Here is a 26,703-nt window from a genome sequence, read left to right as displayed (position 1 = left end):
CTCCGGGCCGGCCGGGCTCCGCGCCTGTCAAACCCCTCATTGTTCGCAGCTGATGTCACTCGCAGTTGTGAGCGGCCGCCTTTCCCGGGGACAATGTGGGACTGAGCGGCCCAGCCGCCGCGCCGCCGCCGCCGCCGCAGGACAGCCCCAGCGAGGTAAGGCGCGGGCCGGGCGGGGCACAGCCGGCCTTGAAGTTTAGGGGTTCGGCTGGGGGGCGGAGAGTCCGCTCCCATGTGCACGGACTGCGGTCCTAGGAGACTGCAAGGAAAGCGTTCTGTGTTCCGTACGGCTGAGGCCTGCACAGGTGGGGGGCGCTGCTTTGCCAGGGGAACACCCCACTCCAGGGAGGGGTTTCTTGGACCTTAGGTACCAGATTTGCTGCTCCCATCCTATTCGCTGTTTCTGTCTTTTGAGCTTGCTCTTTTTCTGGCCCTCCTGTCCTGGGTTCAGGCTCTGCTTCATCTCTGTTCTTACCTGCCGTTCTCTGCAGCTCTTGGCTCACACACACACCCCTTTCCATTCTCTGCAGTCCTTGGAGGAGCCAGACATAGACCTCCAGGCCAAGGGTGGATGGAAATGATAGTTGGGGGCACAAAGCGGTCCCTCCTTCCCTGTGGCTCATCATTATTAACCTAGCTTCTTGACTGGGGTACTATGGGGTGGAGGGGGGGGGTGCCCTGTTACTTCAGCCTGGCCCTCATGTATGCCCGCCATCTTGAGACCTGTGGCACCCAGGGCTCCACCCCACCCTGGTACTCAAGGGAATGGGACTTTGAGTCATTTGTAACCCCTCCTCCCAGAATGTGGGGCCCTGGGTCCTCACCAAGCCCATGGTGAGTACCTTCATCCTGGACCAACAAGACATGTGTCCCCAGGGGCCCTCCTTTCCTTACAAAGAGCTCTTAGACCCCAGGCACTGCTCAAGAGCTGGGAGCTCTGGCCCTCAATGCTTACTGGGGTCACCCTGGTGGCCTCAGGGTCAGCACCTGGGGGCCCTATTGCTTCTCCATCTTAGGATCTCACCCCTCTAGGTCTTGGAACCCCCCCTCAACTTCCAAAGCATCCCATCCCAGCCCCCACCCCCTAGCCTTCATCAGCATGCAGGCTCAGACTGCCCAAACACAAGGGGATTGTTCTTCTTGCATGCTCAGGGTGGGGGGCTGGGAGCAGCCGGCCCACACACCCTGGCAGGCCCAGGCTGCAGAGAGGCTGGCCTGCCCCACCCTGTATCCCCAGACAGACTCTGTGTACCTTCCTGTTCCCATCACTGCCCTCCTCCAGCCTCCATCACCATCGCCTAGTGGTACTGACCTCTTGAGGAAAGAGCCCTGAGTTGTGCAGGTGAATCCATGGGTTCTCCTGGCCTGCCCATTGCCTCTCATACAGTCTTATAAACAACTCTCTTCCTCTCTGGGGTTGAGGTTCCTCTCTTGATTGGTGAGACTTTTCCAGTTGTGATTGGCTGAATCCACCTCAATGCCGTAAAACCTATCTCACAGACTAGAGCTTCCTCCAGCTCCCCTTCCTCCTGGTTGACCACTCTGGTCCCCTAGAATTCTCAAATTCCTCGATTCAGCAACATGCTGAAGGGATGTTCCCTAGACCCAAGAAACCAGCAAGAACAGGGAATCTTGACCAGGCAGGTCCTGGTTCTGTCCATGTGATTAGTCCTTCAGGATTCTGAGCCTGATGGTCTCTATGTTCCAAGGCCTGTGGGCCCCAGCTCTTCTCCCCCCCTCCCCAATGCACATGGCCAGATCTTGTCTCAAATTTCCTATCCTCTTGTAGCAGAAAGGTTCAGAAATGCCCAACTGGGGCTCCCTTGATTTGCAGCCCTATCTTTTCAGAGGCACAGGGGCTGTAGAAATTTCATCTGACTTGAAAGGTTGGGGAGGGCTACACAGAGAAGGAGGCATTTAAGAAGGATCCTGCCAGAGAGTAAAAGGGATGGGCATTTCAAGCTGAAATTGTTGTCAAGGGCAAAGGCTTTTTCTGAGGCCTCTAGGTGCTAGGTCTGTCCTGTGGCCTGGCGTGTTTGAGGGATGGAGTGAAGAGGAGACGAGAAGTTGGTAGGCACTGGACCCTTAAGGCCTTGATTGCCTGTCCATAGAGGTCAGGTTTTATTCCTTGGGCCCTAGAGAGCCATGGATAGCTTTAAGCAACATAATGAGCATGCAGTCTTCATCACAGAGAATGGCAGCTAGAAAGCTTTTTCAAATTGAATACAACAGTACCAGTGAGTGGGGCCTGGGCCTGCTTTGGTTTTCTTTGACTATGAGGACTCTAGGGGGAAGACTCTAAGGGGGCTATAGCACTTCTGGCACTTGCCAGATTGTCGGCATCCCTCTTCTCTGGCACTTTATAAAACAGACTTGAATCAAGAAACCAGAACCTGGAACTGCTCCCCTCCCCTTTCCTCCCTCCAAACTAGGGATGATTGGCCATCCTGGGAGGCTGAAAGGCTGAGGCTGGGCCCATGGGTCTGAGGATGCTGGGCAGTTTTGTGAACTGGCTTATCGGCAAGGGTGAGCATCCCCAGAGTAGGGGGTGGACAGGGGAGTTGGGAGTCCTCAGTGTTGACACCCATCTCCCTAAGGCCCAGCAGCCACTCTCCCACCACACCTGACCTTGCCTGATGCTCAGCTATTCCCCAGCATCGCTGGGTGTGGCCAGCATGGCTGCTTTTGGAATGGGGATTGGAGGAGGCTGCTAGGTGAAGAGTTTTAAGGGGAGGGAATATGGGGGTGGGGGGATATGAGATATGGGGTAAAGATGGGGACTGGATCCTCAAACCTTCCTCAGCCCAGGTGGGTCCACAGCTGGTCCAGACATACTGGCCAGCAGAGCTGGGGGAATCCCCCAAGGGGCGGGCCAGCCTACTGAGTCAACTGGCCCCAGGAACCCTCCCCTCTCCGGATTGTTCTTACACCAGAACAAAGCCAGGGAGGACACTTGATCCCTGCATGTGGGGGGAGCTGGCTAAGCCCCCAGCCCTTTGATTGGGCAGCTGTCATGGGAGAGAGACAGCTGGGGGGGAGGGGCAGGAAGGGGGCAGCCACCATCGCTTACACAGCTGTCATCCCCCCCTTTGGCCCCCTCCAGTTCCAGTGGCAGGAAGCCAGGTTCAGAAGGAGTGGGCACTGGGTCCAGGGAAGAGGCCTGGGGAGCAAGAAAGAACACCTGAGGTCAGAGGCCCAGTCTGAGTGTAGGATGTTTTGCCAGGGAGCCCTGCTGACCAGAGGGGGCTGGGCACCCTCAGAGGTGAGCTGGAGGTCAGTGTGGCATGATGTGTGGCTGCCACGTGGGTGGCCCAGCAGAGACCTGGGCCCACCAGACTGGAACAGCAAGGAACTCCATAGGAAGGATACCTACCTAGTACTTAGACTTAGGGTACAAGGAGAAAGGTCTGGAAGTAGATCAAGAGCCTCATTCTCTCCTAAAGTCAGGAAAGGCTTGAGAGGGTCTCAGAACAGGTACACAGAATACCAACAAGTCTCCCTCACCCTAACTCCCCAAACAGTACAGATGGGTAAACCCAGATCGAGGTCAGGGAAGAGCTAGGCCAAGGTCACCTATTGAATTTGGGGCAGTGGGTCTCTGATACAGACTCCAGCATCTTCATGGTAGGAGTTCCAATTCTGCCTGTGTTCCAGCCCTCCTGACATTTTTCTTGCAGCCACAAGAAGAGAGGGGAGGATATGGGGAACAGGATTAGATCTCCCATTGTTTATCACCCCACACAGGGATCCTTGTACCCCCAGGAACTCCTGGAGCTTAAGACTATATGACTCTGGATAAGCCATTGGTCCTTTCCAAACAAGATGGATATCCACTAGCCAGCCAGGGGTCCCTCAGGCAACCAAAACCTAGACCCCCCACCTCAGGATAAGGACTATCAGATCCAGACATGAGCAGCCACAAATAGGACATGGATGGAGCCTGGTTCAGCCTTGCACTAGTGGGCTGGACCCTGTTATTCCCTCCACACTCCTCCTCTCTGTGACCTTGGGCAGGTTACAGACCCTCTAGGTATTAGGTTTCCCTCTGTGCAGTGAATTCATCTGCTCCACTCAGTTCTATGTCTGAGCACTTCTCTAGTCTGGCTCTGAACCGAGTCCTGGGGACACAGGGAGAAGGTGGCAGCTTTGGCTTCTGCTCTAAGGGGCTCCCAGGCTTGGCTGTCCAGGGAGACAGAAACTAAGCATGTCATCACAAGTGCTTTGATGGGGGAAGTGCAGGCAGCCAGGGGAATGTCTAGCAAGGGCAGCCAGCATGAGGTTGGCCAGGATGCCAGAGAGCACAGGCCCCAAATCTATTGCTGGTCTCCACCCTGTGGCCAGTCTATGGCAGAACTCAGATGGAAGGAGGAGTGGGCACCTAGGAAAATGCGTTTGCAAACGAGGTTTTCATTCCTCATGGCCTCAACAAAAGGAGGAAAGGAGACTGCATTTGGTACAGTGGCTTACTTGGGTATCTTGAGAAAAACCAGGTTGGGAGCTCCCTGCCCATTCCATACCAATCTCTGGCTAACATGAGACATTCAGAGGAAGACGTTAGACAGAGCTCTGTGCCCTTGACTGTTGTGTCAGGATGAGGCTGGTGAGGAAGGTGTCCTGAGTCCTTCGGGACATACTTTCCTGGGCAGAAGGAATTCATGTGGTTAGAAATGTCTAGGTCTAAACAAGGCACCAATTGGTCCCACTGCCTGTTCTTCTTGAGTTCTGGTCCCCAGTGAGCTCACCATCAAGGCTGAGCCTGGGAGGGAGACAGCCACTGTTGAAGGATTTCTGAGGACAATTAAGGTTCAGGATTAAGTTAGGGCATGAAAAGGGGTCGAGTGGGGAGGGTTGGAGGCTGAGCTAATCCCAGCAGCTAATCTCAGGCTCCGCCTTGCTCCATCAGTTAATGGCCTTGACATTCCTGCAGCGTACCACATCCCTCTCTTTCCCATTACCCTACCTAAGGAGACAGATCCTCTCTGCTTTGTGAGGAAATTGAGGCCCAGAGCCCAAGTGATGTGTTTTTGGTACAGTAGTGTGTTCCAGGTGGGGAATGTGGCTAGTCTCCACGTCTCTTACTGCCTGTGCCCAGGATCAAAAACATCACTATGAAGACTGCTGGCCTCCCTCTACCCAGAGCTGAGCACATCTCCTGCCCCTTCCCCAACCCTCCACTGCCTGCAGGGACCCTCTGCTCTAGTGACTTCTACTCAGTAGCCTCATGGGGCTCCTGCCCGAAACCTTCGCCAGGCTAGGGGAAGGCAGAGGCAAGAGGGTCCCTCCTAGAACATCGCCATCTTCATGGTCATCCCCCTCTCAACACCTCTGTGGATGCTCCAGCTTCCTCTTCAACCACCCTTCTGCCCTCAAGCCAGCTGACCCTGGCCTCTGGAAGCAGGTGCCTCTTGTTTGGAGTAAACTTTTCCTTTTTTGAGACAAAGTCTCACTATGTAGCCAAGGCCAGTCTTAAACTTGTGATCTTGCTTTAGCCTCCTGGATGCATGCTGGGTTTACAGGCATGTTGTACTGTGCCCAGCCAGGAGTAAACTTTCAACTTTAACTCCACCGTGAAGGACCAATGCACAGGGATCCTTTCTTTCAAATCAGAGAGAAGGCTGTCCTCTGAGCTCACAGGCTTTGTTTTTTTTTTTTCCTTCTGTGCTGGAGCTCACATCTAGGGCCTTATATATTCTAGGCACACATTCATTTACCACTGAGCCCTATGCTCCTGCCTTCCTTTTGGGATCTGGGAAGATGTGATGGCTACTCAGGGAGACTGAGTACCTATCATTCTAACTACCATACATTTTGGGCATAGGATTTGGTCATTCTTTTATAGAGGAGGAGGCTAAGGCCCAGAAGGTTAAATAACCTGTCCAGGGTTACATAGCCAGGGAGGTACAGAAGCACACCAGTCAGAAGGACATTTGGAACTCGAGGTCCATGCTGTTTCTCTTCTTTGGGAGTTTGGCTGGCCTGGCTCTGGGGTCCCTCTGGAAAGGGCAAGGGCAGGGTGAACAGGGATCCTCTGTGACCCTTTTTCTGCTGCCCCTTGCTAGAGCCAGCCAGGCCACAGTGTGGACACACTCCCAGGCCTCTGTGGCCCCAGCCCCGCCTGACAGGATGAGCAGTTCAGATGCGGGGCTGGAGGAAGAGCAAGAGCTTAGCATCACCCTCACGCTGCGGATGCTGATGCACGGGAAGGTGAGTGGGTGGGGCTGTTGTGGTTTGTGACCCAGTGTCTGCTTTGCTGCTTCTCTGGGGCCCCTGCCTGGGTGACAAGAGGAGCTGGGCCTGGGGCATTCGTAGCCATCTGAGTCTACTCTTGTCTTTGCAGGAGGTGGGCAGCATCATTGGGAAGGTAGGTGCCCATTTCTGCTCTATATGTTCCCCTCAACCTGAGCCTTAGTCCTGGCTAAGAGGCAACCATTTGGGGTATGAGTGATTCTTGGTTTTGTTTCCCACAGAAGGGAGAAACTGTAAAGCGAATCCGGGAGCAGGTAAGGATGAGTTCAGGGGAGGAGCCCAGGGCTCTGATATGGAGGGGAGGGGAGTTGACCAGGCTTCTCTCTGAACCACTCCACCCTCAATGATCAATGGTACCCAAGAGTGGCAGTTTCTAGTCTTAGCTGGGGCCTACTGAGTGGGGCAGGCAGACAAATAGATCCCTGGCATCAGAGTGGGGAAGATGCCCTGCTGCCCACTGCTTGTCCTGCACCCACAGAGCAGTGCCCGGATCACCATCTCTGAAGGCTCCTGCCCTGAGCGCATTACCACCATCACTGGGTCTACTGCAGCTGTCTTCCATGCAGTCTCCATGATTGCCTTCAAGCTAGATGAGGTTCGTGGCTGGCTGGGGTGGGAGTCTGACAGTGGCTGCTTGGGAGGAATGTGACGCAGTCTCCAGATAGTGGCTAGTGGGGAGAGGTGGTCAATCCAGGGCATATTCCCTAGGAACAGGTCTGGGGAGGAGGCACCCTCATTTCTCTGTAAAACAGTGCTTGAGGAAGGGTGGGGGTGTAGCAGGGGCATGCATGGCCAACTCACTGTCTCCCTACCCCAGGACCTTTGTGCTGCTCCTGCGAATGGTGGCAGTGTCTCCAGGCCTCCAGTGACCCTGCGCCTTGTCATCCCTGCCAGCCAGTGTGGCTCACTGATTGGGAAGGCCGGCACCAAAATCAAGGAGATCCGAGAGGTGAGGGGAGAGGGATAACATCCACAGGGAGCTCCCACCTAGGCTTATGGCTTCAAGACGTCCCAGGGAGCTCTTAGCCTCGCAGCCCTTCTCTTGGCTATTGGAATGGCCAGAAGTAGTTACTGTTTTCTGTTTGTAGACTACAGGAGCCCAGGTGCAGGTGGCAGGGGACCTGCTCCCTAATTCCACAGAGCGTGCTGTCACTGTTTCTGGGGTACCTGATGCCATCATCTTGTGTGTGCGCCAGATCTGTGCTGTCATCCTGGAGGTACAGCCTGGGATAGGAGAGGGGGCAGGAGAGGGCCCCAGATGTTTGTCAGGGCTGTAACACCAGGGGGCATGAGGCAGGCCCTGCTAAGGCCAAGACTGCATATCAACTTTAGGGCACTCTGGGATGTATTTCCTGGGAGTCATGGGGATGCCTTAAGGCCATTGGGCTCTTGAGGTTAGTGGGACCTGAGAGAGAATCCTGACAAAGCCTCTAAAATTTGTGCCTTTCAGTCCCCACCTAAAGGAGCCACTATCCCATATCATCCAAGCCTCTCCCTAGGTACTGTCCTTCTCTCCGCCAACCAGGTGAGGGAACAGCAGGAGGGGCTGGAAGCCATACTGCAGAAGGGGGACCAAATGGGGGGAGGGGATGAAAGAAAGAATTGCGGAGTCTGAGGAGGGGGCAGGGGTGACCTGGGTAAACTGTCCTGACCTATCACAGCAACCCCCTTTCACCTATTTTGTCCCCACAGGGTTTTTCTGTCCAGGGTCAGTATGGAGCAGTGACCCCTGCTGAGGTGAGTGACCCACAGCCTGAGACACCCCTTCCTGAACTGCCCCCTCTGACCTCTGATCCTGCTTCTTTGGCACAGGTCACTAAGCTCCAGCAGCTCTCAGGCCATGCAGTTCCCTTTGCCTCACCCAGTGTGGTACCAGGTAAGCAGTTCCTACTGGAGGAGGCAGGCAGGAGCTGGGTAGTACCCTGCAGCTCCAGACATGGGGGTGGTCCACAGAAACCCGGAACTATACTGAGTTCTTTCCTCTGCCTCAGGACTGGATCCTAGCACACAGACCAGCTCCCAGGAGTTCCTGGTTCCCAATGATGTGAGCAGAGGGTAGGGGGCTGCTGGAGGGTAGAGAGGGGATCCAGGGGTCTAAGGCCTTATCCAGGGTTAAATTCTGCCTTCTCTCTAGCTGATTGGCTGCGTGATTGGGCGCCAGGGCAGCAAGATCAGTGAGATCCGGCAGATGTCAGGGGCACATATCAAGATCGGGAACCAAGCGGAGGGTGCTGGGGAGCGGCATGTGACCATCACTGGCTCACCGGTCTCCATTGCCCTGGCCCAGTACCTCATCACTGCCTGGTAAGCATGGGGTGGGTGGTAGGAGATCATGGGGTGGAGGGAAGTGATGACCTTCTGTCTCTCTGGACAAGTCCTTTGACCCTCCTCAGCCCCTGTCCTTTCCCATGGTATTCTACCTAAGTCACCGATGTTTCCTGTCCCTCATGTCCTGCCTCCCCACTATCATCTCTTTGTCTTGGGTCTTCTCTCTCATTTCTTGTCTTATCCCATATAGGACTTGTCCTTCTGCCCTTCCTACCCTTGTACCTTTCCCATGCTTCCCCCAAACACACCCACCCCATGCCACTGTTCTCTGACTGATTCCTCTATCTTTTGGCAAACCTCACGGCCCTTGTCTCACCCCCACCTTTCCCTTCATCTTCCCTCTGTATCCCCCTCTCCAGTCTAGAGACGGCCAAGTCTACCTCCGGGGGGACACCTGGCTCAGCCCCCGCAGATCTGCCCACCCCCTTCTCGCCACCCCTGACAGCTCTGCCCACAGCTCCCCCAGGCCTGCTGGGCACACCTTATGCCATCTCCCTCTCCAACTTCATCGGCCTCAAGCCTGTGCCCTTCTTGGCTCTACCACCTGCTTCCCCAGGGCCACCGCCGGGTTTGGCGGCCTACACTGCCAAGATGGCAGCGGCCAATGGGAGCAAGAAAGCTGAGCGGCAGAAATTCTCCCCCTACTGAGGCCGGCTAAGGCACAGGCTGGGGTAGGCGGGACCACCGGCAGGGGCTGCCTGTGCATCCTTCTTGCCCAAGGAGACTCCACCCTGGGGTCCCAAGTGCCAGTAACCCCAGACGCATGGATGCACCCTTCACCCTGCCTGTCTTTGGAGTTCCTCCTCAGAGAGGGGGCAGTTTCTGACTCAGTGTTCTGGGAGCTGTGGCAGCCCCAGGGCAGGGACTCCATCCCTTCAGACCTGTGCTTGGATGCAGGGAATGGCTGGCACCACCCTAGTGCCCTGCCATGGGAGGCCACTCATGTGCTCTCCATCCCTTAGGGCTTTCAGTCTACTGCCCCAGTGGGAATTGGAGGACAAGGGGTGGCTGGGGCCAAGCTTGTCTTCATCCCCTGCAGATCCTGCTGCTTTCACTGACACCCTGTGACTGGAATGGACTGGCTGGGCTTGTCAGGGGGCAGCCCAAAGAGGGGGCTCTGCCAGTAGTTGGGGGAGTGGCCTGGGGGCAGGGGCCCAGTTCTCAGCAGCAGACACTCTGTACAGTTTTTTCAATCCCTGTTTTTGAATAAATATTCTCAGTGACCAGAAAGCTGTGAAATACACTGATGTTGGGGTGGCAAAACTTCCAGAGAATGGGTGCAGCCAAAGCCCCGTGGAGAACCCCAATCTGTGAATCCACCAGCCCCAGTTGAGCTACAGCCCCTTCCACATGCCAGTTCTGGGGTGAAACCCTGGGATCCTTTGTGGGGGTCATGTGTCCAGTCGCCTTCTTCTAGAACCAAATTGATCCGGTTGTCTTCTGAGCAGATAGAGTTTCAGTAGAACTGTCTGGCTTCTCCCGGGTGCAGATGTCAGGGACATCTGACTATTTCTCCACTGGTTCCTCTTGCTGTGGCTGTAACCCGTCCCTATCCAGCTTGGCTTATCGTTTGGCTGTGAGCCCTTAGGACCCTCTTCTCTGTGATCATGCCTGCTTTCTCCTCACAGGGCCAGGAACTACCCATGAGTTTCAAAAAATCTGCACTGGGGTGGGGTAGGGGTCCGTTAAGAGACAGTGCAGGATGTAGATGGGAAATCTTAGGCCTCAGAAAGGGTAGGATTGTGTACAAGGCCACACAGATAGTGTTGGGCCTAGAATTTGGGGTTCCTGAGAAACCTCTGATCCTCACCCGGCTGGATAACACCCTCTCTTTTGTTCCAGAGCCAACAGAGGCAGGGTACCTACCTCGACCAGTGCACCGATGGGTCCCCTCTGATCCCACCCTCCTTTCTCCAGCTCAGAAAGCTCTCAGGTGGCATCTGACACACTCGGGCTCTGTCCTGCCAGTTCTAGGGGCTTTTCTGGTGCCTGAGAAGGATCTAGGGCAGGGTCCTTGGGGGGTCTCTGGAGGCGCTGGAGGAGTGCCCGCGGGCGCCAGGCCTGCGACGTGCAGGCTTTCGGGGGCCGAGGGAGCGCTCGGCGGGTGAGGCGGCCCAGCGCCAAGCGTACGGGGCGCTGCAGCAGGCCGTACAGGAAGGGGTGAGCTGCGAAGGCGGAGTAGGCTACCCAGGTGACAGCCGCCTCGGCAGCTGCAGCGCGCGCCGCGGGCGCCAGGCACGCGCAGCCATAAGGCAGCCAGCAGGCTGCAAACTGGCCTATGGCCAGGGCCGGGGCCAGGGCCGCCTTGCCCCCGGGCAGATGAGGTCGGAGGGGTGGCAAGAAGGAGAGGCGGCTGTCCAGAGAGTCAGAACGGAGCCGGGTCCCGCGCGGGGGCCGCAGGGCTGCGCGACGCGCCACCAGGAAGATGCTCCCGTAGGCGCCGAGCAGCAGGAGGGCGGGCAGCGCGAAAGCCAGCAGCGCCCAGAGCGGCCGGAAGGGTCCGAGCCCCCCGGCCAGGACAGAGCAGCGAGCCGGGGCCGGGGGCGGCGCAGGCGGCGGCCCGAGCAAGGAGAGCGCGCCGAGCAGCGCGGCCGCAGCCCACACCACGGTGAGCACGAGCGCCGGCGCGGGTCGCGCGCCTGGCCGCAGCGGGTGCACAATGAGGCGGTAGCGCGCCATGCCGAGCGCGGCCACGCCAAGGGTGCAGGCCGGGAGCAGCGCTGCCGAGAGGAAGCGTGCGGCGCGGCATGATGCGGGGTCCAGGCGCACGCGGCCCAGTCCAGGCGGCGGTGCAGCCAGCAGGCCCAGAGGCATGATGGAGGCGGCCGCCAGCAGGTCCACGACGCACAAGTGCGCCAGGTAGAACGCATCTTGCAGTCCTGGCGTGCGTAGCACCACCACCAGCAGCGCGCTGTTGCCCAGCAGGGCTCCCACTTCTACGAGAACGGCCAGGATCAAACCCACCGAGCCCGCGAGTTCGGTGGCGCTGAACCCTGTGATGTTAGCCATCTGTCTGTGCGCTCAGGCCTCACGGGGGCTGCTAGGCCGAGAGCGAAATGGAGCCGCCAGCTTTCAGGATTCCCATCACCTGGCCCCTCACCTCATAGGCTGCCCAGGAGGTGACTTCGACGCCCAGGTTGCCATCTTCTTGTGGGATTCGTGGGCCCTGTAGGTAGATGCAAGGCTGAGCCTGTCTCGGCTTTCTCCCCTTGCCCCACCAGCCCAGCTTCAGCAACTCAGCCTCTACGGAGATGGTACCGGCTGTCACTCTGATGCTGCCCTTCGGAGACACACAGAGCTAGTAAAGGAGGGGTAGGGCCCAGTGCCAGCCCCCTGGGTCCTAGCAGCTGCCAGCTGGAGACTGGAGGCTCCGCTGTAGAAGTGTCTGAGGGTGCAGCCTGGGAGTTTAAGCTGAGGTTAGAGACCCTGCTCTGCCTTGCTCAGGAGTGGGAAGTAGGGGGTAGTCAAGCCAGAGAGCCCTTTTTGCAAGGAAACCGAGGAACCAGTCAGAAGAGCTGCAGAAGGAGCTCTTAAGCTTGCTCGGGGCTCCCAGCAAGGCTGAGAAAATTCCAGGGCACAGCACAGAGTGGGTGCTCAGCCGATGTTAACTTGGCATCTCACCTTAGTAAATGTGAGGCCTTAGCAGGAAACTGGTGCTTGGTTGTTTTTTTACTTTCAGTGCTAGCAAACAAACCCTCTTCTAGTAAAAGCACCCCAAGTTTTCTTTAGGAAACTACCCCTTCCCAAGTCTCAGAACATGCGGCTTGAGCAAATAAAGTCTTCACATTCTGCCTTCTGGAGGAGGTACAAAATTCAGTCTTGGTCAATCAGTACGTAGCATTCACCCCCTTGCTCTGCCAGGTGGTTGGCCCAGGGAAGGCGGGATAACTCGTGACACATGCCCCGGGTAAAGCCACCCAGCCTCATGGGAAAACCCCACCTTGACATTGGTGGGTTGCATATGTATCTGAAGCACCTTTTTCTCCCTTGAACCAGACTTGACTCTCCTATTTCCTCTTCAGCATCTCCCTGGGACTTTGACTAATGGGCATTTCAAACTTCTTATGTCTCAAACAACTAGGATTCTTGACTACTCCACTGGCTCCTTGCAGAAGCTGGTAAACTCCTCAGGATGGAGACTCCCTTTCTCTTACACTCACATCCAATCTATTAGGATCTCTGAAATCCAGCCATTTCTCATCATCACCACTGCCCCTTCCTTGCCACCACTGGGGCTCTCCTATCCATCTGATAACTGGTCTCTTGGCCTCTGCTCCTGCACCTGGAGCTGCTTTTCTTCTTATTTGCACTTGGATTCCTTCCCCACCTGCCACCTTTCTGGCACCTGCCCTGCCCAGGTTTCTTTTGGGGGGATATTCAGTCAGTGGAATTACCAGCAGAAGGTGAGTGGGAAGAAGGAAGCCAGTATATTTTCACTCTCTGCTTACCCTGGGCCTCTGGAGCCCTCTGTAGAAGACAGCCTCTCTCTCTGGAGCCCTGGCTCCCTTCTGACAGCCTGTTCCATGTTCTGGTTCCTGCAGGATAGCACCTGCTTCAACACTATCTCCTCCCATTGTCCCTCTAGCCTTAAGATGGTGATGATTCATCTTTATCTCCTGTTTGACAGTTTCAGTACTTCCCTTACATTCCATTCCCCTTTGTCTGAGATATTTAGTCTAATTATTGTCTTACTGACTGGATTTTTAAAACAGTTTTCTGGTTAAAATTTTTTTAAAATCTATTTTTATTTATTTGAGTGTTTTGCCTGAATGTTTTTAAGTACATCCATGTCATGCAAAGCCCACGGAGGCCAGAAGAGAGCATCAGATTACCTGGAACTGGAGTTACTGACAGTGGTTAGCCACTATGTGGGTGCTAGGAACCAAATCTGGGGATCTACTTCCTCAGCAAGAGCAGCCAGTGCTCTTAACTACTGAGCCATCTCTCCAGCCTGATTTATTTATTTTTATTTTATATGTAGGAGTGTTTTACCTGCATGTCTATAAATGCACTGATGCACATGCAATGCCTGCAGAGGCCAGAAGAGGGCATTGGATCGTTTGGAACTGGTGTTAAAGACAGGTGTCAGCCACTATATGGATGCTGAGAACAGAACCTACGTCCTTTGCAAGAGCAGCCAGTGCTCTTAATTGCTGAGCCATCTCTCCAGCCCACTGGCTGGATTTTTGACTGACACATACCTTACAGTCCACTCTTAGCAGTGGCTAAGGTGGATCTCTCTTAAAATAAATTGTACGGGTATCATGAACCTGCTCCTGGCCTTTAAGAAGTATCCGTCATCAATTTCAGCTCCTCTGTGCTGAAAGTGCTCTACCTTCTTCCCACTTCCTACCTCTTATCTCCCCTCCTCCTTGCCCACCACATTTCCAGTGTAGCAATCATCTTGCTGTTTTCTCCCCTTACCAGCAAAGTGTTTTCCAGGATCATTGCATTGCTGTTCCCTTTGCCAGAACTCCTTCCCTCAGATCTGCCCATGACTTGCTCTGTCTTTTTTGAGACAGGGTCTAATGAAGCCCAGGCTGGTCCCAAACTTGCTATGTAGCTAAGGATGACTTTGAACTTCTAACCCTTTTACCTGTTCCTCCTGAATACTGGGATTGCAGGCATGTACTACTATACTTACTTTTTGTCTTGTCATTTACTTCAGATTTCTATCAGAGCGAGAGCAAGAGCGAGAACAAGAGCAAGAGAGAGAGGCTTTCCTTGATCATCTTTTTTTAAAATTAAAAAACATTTTTATTTGTTTTTATTTAATGTAATTGAGTGTTTTGCCTGCATGTATATAAGTGTACCACACGAGTGCAATGCCTGTGGAGGATCCTATCCCCTGGAACTGGAGTTAAGGACAGGTGTCAGCTACCATGGGTGCTGGAATATGAACCCATCTTCTGCAAGAGCAGTTAGTGAGCTTAACTGCTGAGCCATTTCTCCAGCCCTGACCATCTTTTCTAAAAACATCCCAGCTTCCTGTCAAGTTAGTCCTTTAACCATGCTCTAGTGCTCTTGTGGGCACTTTCCTTACCTGATAGTCTATCTCATGTTTGTGTATATGTCTGTTGGGAGCCTGTTTTACTAGGATGTAAGAGCAGGGCTCTTGTCTGTCTCTTGCTTGGACCTGTGCCTCCAAGGCCATCACAGGAGCAAAGTCAGTATCACTTCAGATCTAGAAACCAGGCTTGAACCTCCTGGTGTGTTTTTCCTTTATTCAGTTGAGAAGACAGGTCCAGGGAGGGGACGAATGTGTTTCAGGTCACACAGCTGGAGCCCTGCTCACCTGCCTCCACAAACACCCCCTCCTGCTCACAGCTTGGATGTGGGCTCTATGAAGTAAGTTTGGATTTTTGAAGTTTTGGTTCAGAGGATGGGGACAGGCCAATTTCTTCTTCCTCTTCTCCCTGCCCAGTCAGACCTGCCATTCTGAGGCAGCCTCATGGGCCTTCACAGTCTAGGGAGACCCCAGCAGGGTCCTTGGGAGCTGCAAATGAGAAAAGGTCTGTAGAGGGTCTTTTCTCCGGGGATGGGAACTGGTGGTTTGAGGGTGCATGCTCCTTCTCAAATCATTAAACTAAACTAAAAATTAGAACTCTTTGTAGTGAGCATGTATGCGCCTATGTAAAACCTTCAAGAGAATATAAGAAGGATGAACCAAAACTGAATGGAACGGGCTCACTCCAGCAGGTGAGTGGGAATGGGAGGCTCTTCTGTTTTATTATTGTGAGGTTGTGTGCAGGTGCCATGGCACATGTGTGGAGGCCAGAGGACAACTTTGTGGAGTTGGTTCTCTTCTTTCATCTTTATATTGGCTCTGGGGATCAACTCAGGTCACCAGGCTTACCTGGCAAGCACCTTTACCCACTGAGCCATCTTGCCAATCCAGGAGGGCTCTTGTGAGCACACTTTGTATAGTTTGGATTTTTCAGAGTGATGTTAATGTTCTACATCCTGAAGACTACAGATTAACAAGGATGAAGAGTACTCCCTAAAAGTAAGTGTGAACAGGCTGGGGCTTGGTGGCGCATGTCTTTCGTCCTAGCACTCAGGAGGCAGAGGCAGGTGGATCTCTGTGAGATTGATGCCAGCCTGGTCTACATAGTGCATTCCAGGCCAGCAAGGGCTAGAGGGAGACCCTGTCTCAAACAAACACAACAAACAAACAAAAAGTTGATGTGAACAGAAGCTAAGGAACTGGCTTCTATTGCATATAAATAACATAATCACACTGAAGAGAAACAAAGAGCCAGTTCAACTAATATTTGAACCTGTTCAAATAGTGCAACAACTGGCCTTCAGTTTTCCCAGAAACAGATCATCCTGAAAAACATGAGGACAGTCGCGGGTTCTGCTTAGAATGTTGTTTGTTTAAGACAGAGTCTTACCCTAATAGCTTAGGTTGGCTTCAAATATGTAGCAATTCTCCTGTTTCAGCCTCCAAAGTGCTGGGATTATAAGTGTAAGTCACCAGGTTTTGGGGAAAGTTTGCCCTTCACAGTTATATGGGCAAAGAATTTTTTGGTTGTTAGTTTTTGAGACAGGGTCTCACTATGTAGCCCTGATTGGCCTGGAACTCACTATGTAGACCAGGCTGGTCTGAAACTCACAAAGATCTGCCTGCCTCTGCCTCCCAAGTACTGGGATTAAAGGTGTGACCACCACAGCCTGCTTTGCTTCTTAGTTATATCTTCCTAGCTTCTTTTGCCAAAAGGACTTAAAGGTAGTGATAGCCCAGTACTGCCCAGATCTTGGGCTCCAAACATTATTGGCTGCTGCTGGGAGCCAGGGCTTCAGGGGAAATGGCTGACTTAAGGTTTACAGGGTGAGCCTGGCTGATGCTCATGATACCAGAAAGGAAGGAGGGGATCAAAAACTGACAGGGACACATGGAGACCTTCTGCCAGCTAAGTGTGGGGCAATGTGAGAATCAAATAATGACTACAACTCACTGAATAGAATAAAAAGCTATGAATCTATATGAAAAATAAAGAAAGGAGAAGCTGTATATGGTGGCATATACTTGTAAGCCCAGGACTGCCTCCACATGGAGGCAGGAGGGTCAGGAGTTCAAAGTCATCCTAGCTACATAGTGAATTTGAGGCCAGTCTGGGCTACATGAATCGTTCTCTCTCTCTCTCTCTCTCTCTCTCTCTCTCTCTCTCTCTCTCTCCCTCCCTCCCTCTCATATTTAATATAAATGAAATGATGTTTATAGTTACCATATACCAGCATCTTAGCAAAGATTGATCACGAGTAGATATTGTTAGTGTATGGTACAGCTTATGGGTGAAAGTTGATGGGGAATGGGACGTCTACAGTTCGCAGCATCTTTCCACAGATTAATAATTAGTTACAAAGGAGAGAAATGGCAGCTTTACAATAGGGAAACTTGGTGAATATCACTTAAATGAAGCGAAAAAATTATTTAACATCTCCAAGAATGGGACATAGCCCTCCCAGTATAATTCACATAGCTCACACAACACCTGAAATATAATTATGACAAGATACTGAGACTGGGGTGTTTTCCTTGAGTTGGACAGAGTCTGGTCAGAAGACTCAGGAAGGCTTGGTACTGATGCAAAGGTGCTGGACAATCAGTGGTCACCTGAGCTCCCATCATTAGCAGCAGACACTGAATTCATATCTCATGAGTCTGATGAATTAAACCAGCAGACAACAAGTGAGTGAAAAGGAAAAGAGATTTATTGAAGGGGTGGGGAGGAAGAGAGGTCTCGATAGTAGTGCAAAGTTGTTGTGACTTGGATGAACTGTCACTAGAACTGCCCAACAGGAGGGTCCAAAGAGGGGGTTGCCATTGTCCAGCTTTTTGTTTGTTTTTTAAGGGCTTTTCAGGGCCAGGGAGATGATGGCTCATCAGGTAAAGGCACTTGCCACCAAGTCTGACAACTTGAGTTCAATCCCCAGAACCCATATGGTGGAAGGAGAGAACTGACTCCCTCAAGTTGCCCTCTGACTTCTGCACATGCTTTGATATATATGCCACATACACATATACTAAATAAATTATAATTTTCTTAAATAAAAAGGATTGCAAAGGAGAGGGGGACTGTAGAGGGAGCAGCCATGAGCTGTCAATCAGCACACCAAAGGCTACCTGCCTCTGTGGTTTTTCTAGGAATCAGGAGGGCTTTTGTGGTTGTCAAGTAGCTGTCACCAAACATCAAATGGTCACCTCAGTAATAGACACCTGTAGGGTTATCAGGACCCCATCCTGACTGCCTGGTGGGGATCTAACTGCTGACCTCCATACCAGACAAGCCCAGTTGAGAGACATTATATATAATAATTGGCATGCAAGCTGGGTGTGGTGGTGCATGCCTTTAGTCCCAGCACTTGGGAGGCAGAGGCAGGTGGATCTCAGGTGAGTTTGAAGGCAGCCTGGTCTACATAGTGAGTTCCAGGCCAGCTGGGGCTACAGGGAGACCCTGTCTCAAAAAGACCAAAAAATAATAAAACAACTGGCATGCATTATTCCAAATGTCAAAATGAGCTGGGTGTGGTAACACACCTGTAATCCTAACACTTGGAAGGCCAAAGTAGGAGGATCAAGAGTTCAAGGTTAGCCTTGGCTATAGCAAGATTCTATCTAAAAAAAAAAAAGTCAAAGTTATGAAAGGGGATAAAATGGACTGAAGAACATTTTTAGATTACAAGGAGGCTGATGAGATATAGCATAAAGCAATGTGTGACCCTGACCTGCTTTCCAACATCTGTCTAGGGACTGGGATACCAGGGTGATAACTGGCATTCTTTTCGGATTGCAAAGCTGTGCCCCTCTTCTCAGCTTATGTCCAGATGTGAGACACACAGGGATGGTGATGACAAGATATGAGAATGCAGGGCTAGAGATGGCTCAGCGGTTAAGAGCACTGGCTGCTCTTGCAGAGGACCCAGGTTTGGTTCCCAGCACCCACATGGCAGCTAACATCAGACCAATTGCCCTCTCCTGGCCTCCAGGGGTATTGCATGACACAGGGGTATTTACATGCAGGCAAAACACTAATACACATTAAAAAACACTCCAAAACACAAGGGATGTTTGATTAACCTGGCAATGTCTAAGCTAGGGGAACAGAATCAGGTGGGTTTTCAAATGACAGTTTCTGAGTTGATGGTGAGGGTCCTTTTTGGACAATTATTAGAGGATATGGGGTGCTGCAGGGATGGCCTTGGATGGGCAGGGGTGTATGTGGGCATTATAAGTCCTTGTGAGGACATGCACTTCTTGGAGTCGGACTGGAACTGCCATGTGCAGAGTCATCATGGAGAGAAAGGAGGCCAAGGCCCAGGCCCAGGCCCGTCATAACACAGACAAGCTGAGGCTAGGGGCTCATGCTTAATAAACCTGTCTGTGAGATTGGGATGTAACTCTGAGCTAAAGTGCTTGCCTTAACATGCCCAAAGTCCTGGGTTCAATCTCTAACCACAAAAAATAGAAGAAGAAACAAAAATTCTATGGAGAAGTAACTTAGTTGGTAAAGCACATGGATTCAATGCACTGGGGTTGGAGGGGGGATCCAACCCAAAGTAGCTTGTGCCCCTCTAAATATCACCTTAGGAGGCAACATTCTGGAGCCACAGCCATGCCAGGGTTAATAAGGATTTGGGATCCAAGGGGTGTCTGGCAAGAAGAGGTGATATAGATTCATCAGTCCCACTCCAGGGGTAATGAAACCAGTAGGTTGGTGTTTATATTGCAACACTGTTCACAACAGCCAAGATACTGAATCAGCCTAAGTGCCCTTTGATGGAAGAATGGGCAAAGAAAATGTGGTGTGAGCACACACTGGAGTATCATTCAGTCTTCAAAAAGAAGGAAATGCTGTCATTTGAAACAACATGGAAGAAACTGGAGTGTGCTTTGTTAAGTGAAGCAGGCCAAACACAAAAGGACAAATATCACATGATGTCACTCATATGGGGAACCTAAAGGTTGAACAAATAGAAATTGTCAGTACAGTGGTTGCCAGGGGCTAGAATGAAAAGGGGGATCAGGAAGATGCAGATACAAAATTCAGTTGGAATGGAGAAATAAATTCAAGAGATCTACTGTCCAACATCGTGACTATAAATGACAGCGTATAGTCATTTTTCACTTAATTATGGTGATACATACTCAGAAATATGTCACTGGGCGATTCTGTCATTGTGAGAACACAGAATATGTTCTTTGTAACATATTAGCCAGACTACATGGCTACAGTGTCATTTAGGTGACATAATTCTAGTATATGCAATCCATCATTGACTAAAACATTGAAATATATATAATTTTATTTATTTTTATTTATGTATCTATTTAATTTGTGTTTTTGAGACAGGGTCTCCCTGTAGCCCCATCTGGCCTGGAACTCACATAGACCCACCTGCCTCTGCCTCCTGAGTGCTGGAATTAAAGTCATGTGCCACACCTGACTGTAATTTAATTTATTTTTATTTTATATGAATGGATGTTTTGCCTGTGTGTATGTGAGTGCACCACATGCATGCAATGCCTGTGGAGGTCAGAAGTCATTGGATTCCCTGAAACTGAAGTTACAGATGGTTGTCAGCCACCACGTGGGTGCCGGGAATTGAATCTGGGTCTTCTGCAAGAGCAGCCAGTGCTCTTAACTGCTGAGCCATCTCCCCAGCCCTGACTAATACATGTTTGAGGCAGGGACTCACTCTGTAGTTCAGGCTGCCTTGGAACTCACAGTGATCCTCTCGCCTTAGCCTCCCAGGTGCTGAGATTATAGGCATATGTCACAATATCTGGTTCAAAACATTGTTATTTGACTTTGGCTCGTGACTATAATTTTTCTTTGAGACAGGGTCTCCCTGTAGCTCCAGCTGGCTTGGAACTCACCATGTAGACCAGGCTGAATTCAATCTCACAGAGATCCAACTGCCTCTGCCTTTGAGTGTGAGTGCTTGGATTAAAGGTGTGTGCCACTACACTAGGCTAGATTTTTTTTCCTTGAGATACGTCTTACTATGTAGCCCTGGTTGGCCTTCAACTCCCAGGTTCAAGTGTTTTTCTTCTCTTGGCCTCCTGAGGTGATTTATGCCAATCTGCCTGGTATGTATTATATTCTTAGGAGTGAAAAGGAGTGATGTGGGAGTTCCAGAGACAGGAGAGGGAAGATCATGGTCCAGCCTAATAGGACCTGGGGAGGGCAGGCAGCTCATAGGTGGACCTCCAGTAGGTAGCGCAGGCGACACTGGCTCTCCTGGTAGATGAGGTACTCGCTCTGGTAGAAGTTAGAGCTCTTGAACTCTGGGCATGGCATGGGCTGGCCCTGGGGTACCACTACTTGTTGCCCATCCATCTCTAGTTCAATGTCCTGGGTGGGATCTGCAAGGTATGGGTAGCCAAGGGTTGCTGGTGCCTGGTGCTGTCAGTTTGTCTTGTTCCCTACGATTCTCCACTTCAGCCACAGAGAATGCCACCTTGCCCTCCTTCAAGCCTGTGCACAGGCTGGACTTTCTGCCTGGAAGGTCTCCCATTTTTCTCTACTTCAACACCCAGTCAATGACAAGACTTTTTAAAGCCCTCTTAAATGCCCATCAGTGATTTGCACAATAAGTGGGTGTTTGTTGGCTGATGCAGGGAATGAGTCCAGTGAGGAAGGCTACATCTTTTTGTCCCTCTCCCTAGGCCACTGTCTGCTTGCTTGCTTTCTGAAAATTTCCCCAGTCCCTTATATCAGTCCCACTTCTAGACAGATCCAGACTAGCTTTCCTGAACTCACCGGGCTCTGTTTGGCCTCGAGCGATGACACTGTCGAAGCCAGATGGTGGTCTCTTCAAGCTGGGGTCATCAATGGTGATGTGGTACTCTTTGCCCAGGGCCACCTCACCCAGGAACATGTAGCCCACCTGGTGGCCCCCACAGTGCATGGTAGTAACTAGAGGACATAGAGGATCAGTGTGAGGAGAGGGCAGTTCAGGCCTGCATGACCCTGGGGCCCAATCTCTGCCATAGGGGTCATGTCTCCAATAGTTGTGCTGCCTAGCCCAGGAAAGTACTCGCTGTCCTTCAGCAGCTCTCATCCTGGCAACTCCCTCCCACTTCTGCTGCCCCACCCTTCCTCACTCCCTGACACTCTCACCTAGCCTGGGAGCTCAGGAAGGGGCCTTTCTCCCTGGGCCATTTTGTTCACTTTGCTATTGGCATGCCTCAGTCATCCCCAACATGGACTCCCTTAATCGACTCTCCCAAGGTCCCCCAGCCAGTCTTTCTTGGGCTTCCCTGCCCTCTTGGTAGACCCTCTTGGTCCACCAAGAACTTCAGCTCTACTTGTTGGTTGAATCCTTAGACTTTGCTCTCTTGGACTGGTGGGTAGTGGTCGCCTCTAATGATGCAGTCAGCTTGAGCTAAGTAAGGCCACTAAAGTGAGAACCACCTTTCCTCCTGTGTGGTCCTCTCATGGGTTCTCTGCTCTCACTTCATAGCCCTGGGACCAGTGCCCAACCTCTGTGGCCTGAAAGAGAGCCCAGCTTCCCTGTAGCCTCCAGCCTCTACCACCATCTCCACTGCCACAGCCGCTGAAATCTTGTAATGTGCACATTTCATCTGGGCTCTCTGTGGCTCTCTGGAGAAAGTTCCCTTGATGGTCTCAGGCCCCAGCCCCTCCTCACCTGGCACTGCTGACAACTTCTGTACCAGGATGTGCTGGCAAGGTCTGGCCTGTATAGCCTCTGGCCCTGGTACTAGCCCCTCACTTTCAAGGGTCCCCACCAACCCTCACTGTTTATAGTCTGGTTCTAGCCATCTCATCTCCAGGAGGCTGTACCGGACTGCCAGGTGCCTCCTGGGAGTTCCCCCAACCCTAAGATGCCTCATTTTGCACTCTGGTCAGTAATACTTTCAAGGTTCATCTCTCATGGGACTGAAGAGATGAACTGCTCAGTGATTAATAGCACTGGCTGCTCTTGCAGAGGACCTGAGTTCAGCTCCCAGCAACCATGTGATAGCTAACAACCATTTATAACTCCAGTTCCAGGGGATCTTATGTGACTTCTGAGGGTATTGCATGCATGTGGTACACTTACATACATGCAGGCAAAACACTCATATACATAAAAAATAAATCAAGGTTCATCTCTCAAGGCTGGGCCCAGTCCACCTTGGTGTCTCCATGCCCACCCAGGACTTGACCTAGAGGGCACATCACCATAGCCAGCTGACTTGCTGTTCTCCGAGGCAAAGTAGATGCCCTTTCCAACACGGCCACCAGAGTGCGGCATGATTCGGAGCCCGCTGGTGAGGATGGCAGCCACCACAGCCACATTAGTGCCATGCCACAGCAGCCTTCGATTTCCCAGTTTGGAGTGGGCCTGGAACCTGTCTCCCTGAGTGGGGGAAGGGTAGGAAATGGGAGTCGAATGCCATGTGAGGGTTCAGGTATCCCTCCCTCTTCTCAGATGGCATGACCAAGGTCTAGGACCGGTCTAGTCACTCACACACGCTTAGCCTGGCAGAAACTGGTCAGAGTTGCTAAGCCAGGTCGGTAAGGGGCAGATAAGTTGAAGTTATCTTTTTAAGGGACAGAGTGGTGATATGGGACTGAACTTCCTCACCTCCCCTTCTCGGTTCACTTTCCAAACATGTTGTAGAGTTGGGCATCTGTAGTTGTTGCCAGTCTGTTCCAGGTAGGTCTGTATTGCCTGTGGGAAAGCAGAAGCTGGGGGCTGATGGTGGGAGACTAGTACACTAGTGCCCAATGGTTCCCTTAGTCCGGGGCTCTCCTTGGGCCTGGTGACATAGGAGAGAAAGCTGAGAGCCAGGGCTCCTCTGGCACTTCAACAGCAGGTAGGCAGAGCTCACCTTGTACTCTGGCCCCCCAGTGTCCAGCAGCTGAAGCTGGCACTTGAGGAGCTGGTAATCTCGGTCCAGTGGGTGTGGCATCTCCTTCACTTTCTCCTCCTCTCTAGGAGCTGCCTGCAGTGTCTGGGCCAGCTCGATGTCTGCCAACACCTAAGATTATGGGCACTGGAGCTTGTTTGCCTGACGGACACCGCTCCCTGCCTTTCCTGTGTGACAGACACCCCACCTGTCCATTCCCATGCCATCTTTTTGTCTGGACTTCCTCTCCCCTGTCCCTTAGCCTGCATCTACCCCTCTTCTCCTTTCCTCTTTGTCCAGTCTGTCTGCCCTCACCAGCATCATGTCCTTTTTGGCCTGCAGAATCTTGGGGGAGTTGATGGGTGGGGGCCGGCTGCGGCCAAAGTTGTGTGGGATGACAGTATAGAAGTGGGAGGACAACTCCTCCAGGGTCTGGCCACCACCTGTGGGGGTTTTTAGGGCTTCCTCCAAAGCCTCTAAGGCTTCAAAACCCCGTGCAATCTGCTGTTTGCTCAACTTTCCCAGGGGCATCTTCTTCACATCTGGGGAATAAAATAATAAAATAATGAGGAAGACTCAGCTCTGTAGCCCCACACCTGGGGCCCTGCCACCCTGCCCAGCCCTCACCCTCACCCAGGTTCATGAGGGCCATGGCATTCTTGAACATTGTCTTGCTGAAGATATTGCTGATGAGCTTCTGGGTGGCGGAATCCAGGGAGCAGGGCTTAACCACGGTCCTCACTGTACCTCCGTCCACCTGGGGAGAAAGAGCCCACATGGGTAGGAGCAGCTGGGCAGGATGGCCACACAAGGAGCAGGGCAGGGCATTAGACCAGAGAGGGAGTCTGGTACTTGAGGGAGCCCTGCTGGGCAACCAGCCCCTCCCTTTACCTTCACTACAGCTTCTTGGGCCTCAGCTTCTCCCTGCACTTCGATAAGCGTGTACTTGCCGGGGTGGGCTACAAAGTGGTCCCGCTCTGCCCACTTGTTCTTAGTTTTCTCCCAAAATTTCTTCTCAAAGTCCTTCTTGGCAGCATCCAGGGAGGCGAAGTGGTTGATCTTGGTCTGACCCACCTCTCCCTGCAAATGACAACTTTCAGAGATATGCCCATCAGAAATGTTTGCTGGCTTGTGGGCTGGGGCAATTGCCTCTGAACTCTGTCCCCAGGCCCAAGTTGAAGGTAAAGAGGGACAGCAGGCAGCAGTGGTTCTTTTGGGGACCCTAAGAGTACGTGCAGAGCAGGCAGAGGTAGAGGAGACAGCACAAGGTGCTCACCACACGGCCCCATCGGTTCCAGCAGGAGAAGCGGCTGTTGTCTTCTAGCAGCTGGATGATGTAGAATTTGTTGTTGTTGTTTTTGATGTTGGTCTGGTTCAGGGTACAGTCATAGTCCTCATGTACCTGTGTGGGGTGAGCGTGGAGGGCAGTGTGGCTGGGTTTAGGCAGGGTGTTTGCACACTGGGAGACAGGAGCCCAACTACACTAGGGCATCAGAGGGGTTCTTGGCACTTGCGGTCATGGCTCTGCCCTAGGGCATTCAGTCTGACAGGATGCAACTAAGCTGTGAGAGTGGGAGTGGGAGTTCTGAGAGGACACAGCTGTGTCCTGGGTGGGGGAATCTCAAGGAGACCCAGCTCTGCTCTGAGGGCCTGGTTTGAGGAGATATGGGTGAGCACTGAGGAAACTGAGTTAGAGCCTTTCTTTGAGTATGGTACAGGAGACCTCCTTAGTGTCTGGTGGCTACACATGCCCCTCCTCGATCTGATGGGATACTGCCCTGACCTTTGCAGTCATGAGAACACATGTAAACAAACCCTGGAGCTTACTTGGGAACCTTGAGCTACCTGGCCAGAACTGAGGACCCAGGGGGAAGAGGCTGTGGTCAGAATGGGGCTGCAGCTCACCTGGGTCTCAGGGTTGTGGCTGAGTGGACATGTAGGGTCTACACGTATGATGCGCTTATCTTCAGGAGCAGCTCTGAGAGCCTCAGCGGTGGATCCGAAGCTATCCTTCTCCCCTGTTCCCTGTCGCCCTTTCTTCTTCTGGCCTTCAGTCTGCCCTGAAGACTTTCGTTTCGGAGCCATGGTTGTCCTGGGGCAGGGGTGTGAGGGGAAGGGTGGGTGTCCAGGTTTGCCTTTGCAGGGGCTGGCCTCCTCCCCTTACTACACCATCCCCATTTCCAGCCCAGGATGAAAACTGCTCTCTGTACCTCAGATATGCCCCTTCCTCAAGTCTGAAATGTGCAGTCAGGATCTATCTGTCCAGCCTGCCCACCCTGGGTAAGGAAGAAGTTGGCTCCCTACCCTGTCCAGCTCCCCAGTGTGCCCTGAGGTGGTAGGAAAAGTGAAAGAAGAATCACCCCTTCCACTTCTGGGCTCCTCCCTTTCTAGAACATTTCCTCTTCATCCTGTCAGTAATCTTGGACCTGGCATGGTTGCTGGGCTGAGTCATCTGAGCTATGGGGGACAGTAGGCAGTGGCTCCAGGGCAGCCTTTCTGGTGCCAGGTCTACCTCTCTAGAACTTAGAACCGGCTGGTGCAGAAGAGTCTTCATGACACTCCAGAGTTCTGGGGTGTCAGCCAAAGTTTCAGATAAGTGGCTTTCAGTTGCCAGAGATCAAGGCCCAGCTCTCTCCACCCGCCCTGCCCTGCCCTGCCCTACCCTTCCCAAGACACTCACCCAAGAGAAGCAGGACCCTGGAAGAGGTAGCTGTCACCCAGCCTAGTATCGGGAATACTGTGTGCACCTCCTAAGGCAATTCCAAGTCTGGGCTCCCTTCTAGTGACTCTCAGTGAGCCTTCTGCTTGTCTTGGGTAGGGATTTCCAAGCAATCACCAGAGGAGAGGAAAGAGCTTGGGGGTGGTGTAGGATTCCAGCCATTTGGCCGCTTAGTGGGGTGAGTCAGAGGCTGGGCAGGCTGAGGTCGGTGGCCTGTCTCACAGAGCACTGATCTGGGCACATCCAAAGCCCAAAGGACTGACACGTCTTTTCATGCAGCTTTGGCCTGGGGCATGCAGCACGTATCCGCTATTTGCACAGTGACTTTGGCCCTGGGTTCGGATACTGCCTTCTCTCCAGGACTGCCAGGATTCTGCCAGGTGTTTTGTTAAGCCTCGTCTCCACCCCTTGATGGGGAGGGACCCGAGAGAACGCAGAATCTTTCATCGCTGGCGCCCCCTAGTGTCCATGAAGCGCAAGCTCAAGGAATGCCCTCTTGGCCAGACCCCGCCCTCTAAGCCAGACCGCCGCACAGCGCAAGCGCC

At 52.6% G+C, this 26,703-nt stretch overlaps 3 protein-coding genes across 7 annotated transcripts; 1 reads left to right on the top strand and 2 right to left on the bottom strand.

Annotated features, from left to right (window-relative positions):
* Pcbp4 (poly(rC) binding protein 4) lies at positions 1-9,803 on the top strand. Of its 2 annotated transcripts, XM_029554452.1 has the most exons (14): positions 7-155; positions 5,184-5,397; positions 6,059-6,203; positions 6,337-6,360; positions 6,467-6,499; positions 6,724-6,840; positions 7,063-7,194; positions 7,334-7,462; positions 7,696-7,770; positions 7,938-7,982; positions 8,058-8,121; positions 8,237-8,289; positions 8,380-8,549; positions 8,933-9,803. In XM_029554452.1, exons 3-14 carry the CDS (start codon positions 6,123-6,125, stop codon positions 9,219-9,221), a joined length of 1,212 nt encoding a protein of 403 aa, XP_029410312.1. In that variant the 5' UTR covers positions 7-155; positions 5,184-5,397; positions 6,059-6,122; the 3' UTR covers positions 9,222-9,803. The 2 variants fall into 2 exon arrangements, with proteins under 2 accessions (XP_008848053.1, XP_029410312.1); XM_008849831.2 differs by lacking the exon at positions 5,184-5,397 and having other exon boundaries at positions 1-155.
* A 524-nt stretch (positions 9,804-10,327) lies between these two features.
* Positions 10,328-12,412, bottom strand: Gpr62 (G protein-coupled receptor 62). Its single transcript, XM_008849759.2, has one exon. The coding sequence runs from the start codon at positions 11,580-11,582 to the stop codon at positions 10,503-10,505; it is 1,080 nt and encodes a 359-aa protein (XP_008847981.1). The 5' UTR covers positions 11,583-12,412; the 3' UTR covers positions 10,328-10,502.
* Positions 12,413-20,517: 8,105 nt separating this feature from the next.
* On the bottom strand, positions 20,518-26,572 carry Parp3 (poly(ADP-ribose) polymerase family member 3). 4 transcript variants are annotated; one of them, XM_008849747.3, is made up of 11 exons: positions 26,120-26,567; positions 25,345-25,531; positions 24,716-24,841; positions 24,331-24,519; positions 24,073-24,196; positions 23,755-23,981; positions 23,422-23,571; positions 23,175-23,261; positions 22,769-22,946; positions 21,344-21,499; positions 20,518-20,946 (listed from the first exon to the last, which is right to left on the bottom strand). In XM_008849747.3, the coding sequence occupies exons 2-11, from the start codon at positions 25,522-25,524 to the stop codon at positions 20,777-20,779; spliced, it is 1,587 nt and encodes a 528-aa protein (XP_008847969.1). In that variant the 5' UTR covers positions 25,525-25,531; positions 26,120-26,567; the 3' UTR covers positions 20,518-20,776. The 4 variants fall into 4 exon arrangements, with proteins under 4 accessions (XP_008847969.1, XP_029410297.1, XP_029410294.1 ...); XM_029554437.1 differs by lacking the exon at positions 26,120-26,567 and adding an exon at positions 25,744-25,827; XM_029554434.1 differs by lacking the exon at positions 26,120-26,567 and adding an exon at positions 25,650-25,791.
* Between the last annotated feature and the right edge of the window lie 131 nt (positions 26,573-26,703).

This window comes from Nannospalax galili, unplaced genomic scaffold, assembly GCF_000622305.1.
Source record: "Nannospalax galili isolate Female #2095 unplaced genomic scaffold, S.galili_v1.0 scaffold851, whole genome shotgun sequence".
NCBI classification, from domain to species: domain Eukaryota; kingdom Metazoa; phylum Chordata; class Mammalia; order Rodentia; family Spalacidae; genus Nannospalax; species Nannospalax galili.
The sequence above is the reverse complement of the archived record's forward strand: the minus strand, read 5'-3'. Positions and strand labels throughout refer to the sequence as shown.

What these genes read in the sequence shown, in the direction of transcription:
- Parp3 (XM_008849747.3), bottom strand. Translation starts at nt 25,524, where the DNA reads ATGGCTCCGAAACGAAAGTCTTCAGGGCAGACTGAAGGCCAGAAGAAG. An exon ending in GCCACAACCCTGAGACCCAG is followed by an intron (nt 24,842 to 25,344) that starts GTGAGCTGCAGC and finishes CACCCCACACAG; the next exon opens with GTACATGAGGACTATGACTG. An exon ending in TCGAGGCCAAACAGAGCCCG is followed by an intron (nt 20,947 to 21,343) that starts GTGAGTTCAGGA and finishes CATACCTTGCAG; the next exon opens with ATCCCACCCAGGACATTGAA.
- Pcbp4 (XM_008849831.2), top strand. Translation starts at nt 6,123, where the DNA reads ATGAGCAGTTCAGATGCGGGGCTGGAGGAAGAGCAAGAGCTTAGCATC. An exon ending in TCCTTCTCTCCGCCAACCAG is followed by an intron (nt 7,771 to 7,937) that starts GTGAGGGAACAG and finishes TTGTCCCCACAG; the next exon opens with GGTTTTTCTGTCCAGGGTCA. An exon ending in GAGCAGTGACCCCTGCTGAG is followed by an intron (nt 7,983 to 8,057) that starts GTGAGTGACCCA and finishes TCTTTGGCACAG; the next exon opens with GTCACTAAGCTCCAGCAGCT.
- Gpr62 (XM_008849759.2), bottom strand. Translation starts at nt 11,582, where the DNA reads ATGGCTAACATCACAGGGTTCAGCGCCACCGAACTCGCGGGCTCGGTG.